This window comes from Rhagoletis pomonella, unplaced genomic scaffold (assembly GCF_013731165.1).
Source record: "Rhagoletis pomonella isolate Grant_MI unplaced genomic scaffold, Rhpom_1.0 Rhpom_scaffold_00001, whole genome shotgun sequence".
Lineage (NCBI taxonomy): Eukaryota > Metazoa > Arthropoda > Insecta > Diptera > Tephritidae > Rhagoletis > Rhagoletis pomonella.
Genome location: NW_023458555.1, coordinates 86893648 through 86897832, shown reverse-complemented (window position 1 = coordinate 86897832; position 4185 = coordinate 86893648). Strand labels below are relative to the sequence as shown.

General features: G+C 49.0%; 1 protein-coding gene across 1 annotated transcript; it reads right to left on the bottom strand.

The window, feature by feature from the left end:
• Positions 1-3284: 3284 nt before the first annotated feature.
• LOC118752423 lies at positions 3285-3828 on the bottom strand (the record flags this gene model as incomplete). Its single annotated transcript, XM_036487347.1, is given in 1 exon segment — positions 3285-3828. A coding segment is annotated over 1 exon segment (509 nt), but the record flags the coding sequence as incomplete, so codon positions are not given.
• Positions 3829-4185: the final 357 nt, after the last annotated feature.

Genomic DNA, 4185 nt, shown 5'->3' with positions numbered 1-4185 from the left:
TGGTTTTGGAACAATTGCATCGCGCATTTGTAGTATGGGGTCATTAGCGAATTTCATTAGGACCTTCATGTGACCCGTCATATCTCCGATTTTCAGGTCGGAGGTGTTCAGGATTCTCAGTGCCGCTGTGGTAGCCTCCCTTTCTATTAAAATAGGAAAGGGAGGTATTCCAACCAGGGCGCTGAGTGCATCGGCCGGGCAGGTCTTCATAGCTCTTATTATGCCAATGCAGACTATTCTGTGCAATTTACTTAGCTTAGTGCTTGCACCTCTTTGTGTAGCCTTAGTCCACCATGCTAAGGAAGCATAGGTTACTATTGGCTTAACGACAGTGTTGAATGACCAGTAGGTCATTTTGGGGGTAAGGCCCCATGTTTTACCAAAAAGTCGTGAACAGGCACAGAAGGCCTTCATCGCCTTGTTGATAACAGTGTCCAAATGTGCATTCCAGTTAAGTGTTTTATCAAGAGTTACTCCCAGATATTTAGCTTCACTGGAAAATTCTATTTCTGTGCCGCTCAAAGTAAGTTTAGTAGTAGATAATTTCCTCCTTCGAGTGAATGGAACAATAATAGTCTTTGTAGGATTGATGGTTAGGCCTTTATCCTCACACCATTTGTGTGTGATACGTAGGGCTTGTTGCATGCGGTTGGTGATAGTTTCGTCATGAAGCCCTGTTATGCAGATTACCAGATAATCTGCGTAGCCTTGCGTATTAAAGCCTTGGATGTTCAGTGTGAAAAGGAGTTCGTCTACAACCATAGTCCACAAAAGAGGAGAGAGTACACCCCCATGAGGGCATCCTCTTGTGGCTGTTATCGATTCTATCGTGCCTCCTAATTCCAACCTGATGTTTCGTGTTCTTAACATTGATAACACCCATTGCTTTATGATTGGGCTTACACCCTTTCTTAACAAGGCATCTTTTATTGCCTTATATGATGTGTTATCAAAAGCCCCTGAAATATCAATAAAGGCGCAAAGGGCTATATTTTTTGACTCCAGAGCCTTCTCAATTTTTGAAGTAAGGCTATGAATGGCAGTCTCAGTGGATTTTCCTGGTTGATAGGCAAATTGGTTCTTATTCAGAGGTCGTTCCCTTAGGTTGACTTCTCTGATGTACTGATCCAGTATTTTCTCCATGCCTTTTAGAAGAAAGGAACTGAGGCTAATTGGTCGGTAGGATGACGGTAATTGTTCCGGCTTACCCATTTTGGGTAGAAACACGACCTTAACCTCAGACCATATGCTGGGAATGTGACCCAACAAGAGCGAAGCTCTATAGAGTTTAGAAAGGACCGGCGCTATGTGTCTAATTCCATGCTGCAGGAGACATGGATAGATTCCATCCGGTCCTGGTGATTTGTATGGGCTGAATGTTGATAAAGCCCATTGCACCCGCTCGACAGTGGTCAGCTTCGTAGCAAGGCTTTGTTCTCTTCCAGAGGTGGATGTTGGAGCACCCAATTCTGGTCGACAGTAGCCTGATATACAGCGCGGGAAGTGAGTATCCAGCAAGAGTCTGCTGGTCTCACCCGGATGCTGAGTGTAGCTCCCATCTGGTCTCTTGAGGGTGCCAATTGTATTCCTGTAATCCCTTGTTAGAGCTTTTTGGAGGCGTACTGCCTCTGGAAGGCTATTTATTTCCTCACAGTGGTTTCGCCAGCTAGCTCGTTTGGATTTCCTTAGCTCCTTGTTGTAGGAAGTTAGCGCAAGTTTATACGGATTCCAATCACCCGTATTTTTTGCTCTATTGAATAGTCTTCTGGCCTGGCATCTCATTTGCTCAAGCTTACTCCACCAAGGCACATCTCGTTTGGATTTTACCTTTCCTTGGGGCAAACTGCTGTTGAAAGCTATTACAATATCTGAGTGAAGCTGTTCAGCTTCATTCTCAAGCTCCTGTTTGGTTGTAATGGGGTGTTTGGGGCTGTTTCCGCCCTCTTCTATAGTAAAGCGGAAGAGTTCCCAGTTCGTTTTCCTGGGATTTCTGAAAACTAGTTCGTGTTCAGGAAAGAGACCCATGTCGAATTCTATATGCATGTGGTCCGACATTGATACCTCCCCGGAGACACTCCAGTTTGTGACATATGATGACATGTTTTGACTGCTTAGAGTTAGATCCAAGACCTCCCCCCTTAAAGCATTTCTAAAAGTCGGTTCATTGCCACGATTTATAATATTTATATTATGACTACTAATAAACTCGAGGAGGTACTCACCCCTTTTGTTGGTATCGGTGCTGCCCCAAACAGTGTTATGTGAATTGGCGTCACAGCAGAGGATCCAGGGTTTACCACTCTGCTGGCAGTGCTCCACGAAAGCCTTTACTTCTGCTGTTGGGGCCATCTCCTCCTCACCCGGAAAGTACGCTGAGGCAAGTACTGCCTCTTGTACACCCCTTGGAGTGGGAATTTCGACCCAAACCGCAACCAGATCCGCCGTCATGAACTGTAATAGAGGAAGAAACGTTAGTTTTTTGCTTAATAGCATCGCCGCCCTTGGGCGAGGGCTGGGGGCATATATGATCTTACCATCATTGACGTTCAGACCTTTGACCTCACCGCGTAGTATCCAGGGTTCCTGGATGAACGCTATACCTAGACCCTCGTTAGTGAACCTCCTGCAGAGAACAGCTGACGCTGCCTTGGCATGTTGAAGATTCACTTGGAGGCATTTCAGATGCCTCGAGTTTGCGTTGTGCTTAGGGAGAGATGGCATTATTTGCGGTCTCTACGGCCGCGAGCAGCCACCTTCTTCCCCCTATTTCTACCCCGCAAGGCCTTCTCCTCGGCTGTCCAGTAGCCGCTTTGAGTAGCCGCTTTGGAACTGCCATGTAGTGGTGGCCTAATTATGTTCCGGGGAGCTCAATGGGCCTGACATTTTCTTGGGCTCTGTCTAGCACCTGCTGCAGGGTCAGGACCGATGTTGCTGTGGGTCGCGGAGGCGATGTCGCACTGGCTTGAGCTACTGACAGCTCAGGCGGCGGTTTTGTCTTCTCCAGCTCCGGTGATTGCTGCTTCTGTGCTTGAGGATCTGTTGAGAGCTGCCTCGGGGCGACGGTGACAGCCTTCGAACAACAGGGTTGTTCGTCCGTGCCCGTTCCGTCGGTGTCAGCGGCGTCCTTTGCTACCACTGGTACCAACGGCTTGGCTTTTTCCCTCAACTTGACCGTACCGTAGCCGTAGTTGACAACATTTCCTCTCTGTTTGAGGATGTCTGCCGAGATCGGGTCTACCGCAATGGTGATTTCTACCACTGTGGACTTGCGCACCCGATTTAGAACTCGCCAGTCCATTATTTTGAGGCCTTCATTCTGCCCCTGAAGAAGTAGTAGCGCGTCCTCATTCCTGGAGCTATCCAGCTCCGGGAAGAATCCCACCAAAATTATGGGGCGAGGCGTTTCTCTATCCGCTACCACCTTCATCTTTGCCCCTTTCCAGGGGGCAATCTTCGGAACTGTAGCCCTTATCCACTCCGCAGTTACTGCGTCCCTGCAGATAATGGATAACCATCCCGGACGAAAAGTGCAGCCATCAAAAATAGGCTTTATAGCGCTATCTTTGTTGCCTCTTATCGCCCTAAGGATGGCATTCTGAATGGCCCTCAGTTCGTCCGTCGACCAGACCGTAGCCGGATAGTTCTCGGGGACTATACCCAGCTTCACCTCACACAGTGCGTCCCTAAAGGATGCTGGTTTCACGGCCTTTCCGGCGTCTTCACGAGGCAGGCTTGCCTCGGTCGTGGGCATTGTTACTGCCCCAGCCGGCTCAGCTCTCGCTGCGCCGTCCATAAATTTGGAGACCTTCTTTGGGGCTTGCTCCTGTGGAGTGGAACTCTTTGATCGGATTCTTTTAGCCGATCTCTCCTTTGAGGGGGGCCCAATGGGCTCTTTCGCTAATTCCCTAGCCTCCTCATAGCTCATACCCTTCTCCAAATAGCGCTTGAGGCGTTTTCGACCGGCTCCACTAAGCTGATCTCGCTCTCGAGTTTGGACGAGAGTATCATTACCTGTCGGAGAGGCAAGCAGCTTCTGCTCATCCTCCGGCGAGATATCAGAAAGCGTTTTGACGGGACTCGCATCCCGTCTAGCGCTGGTGTCAACCATCTTAACGTCATACTGGGGACTATGCGCCCCCGGTAGTTCTGTCGGGACAGTCCCCGTTTCGGCGGCTGCCGAAAGGC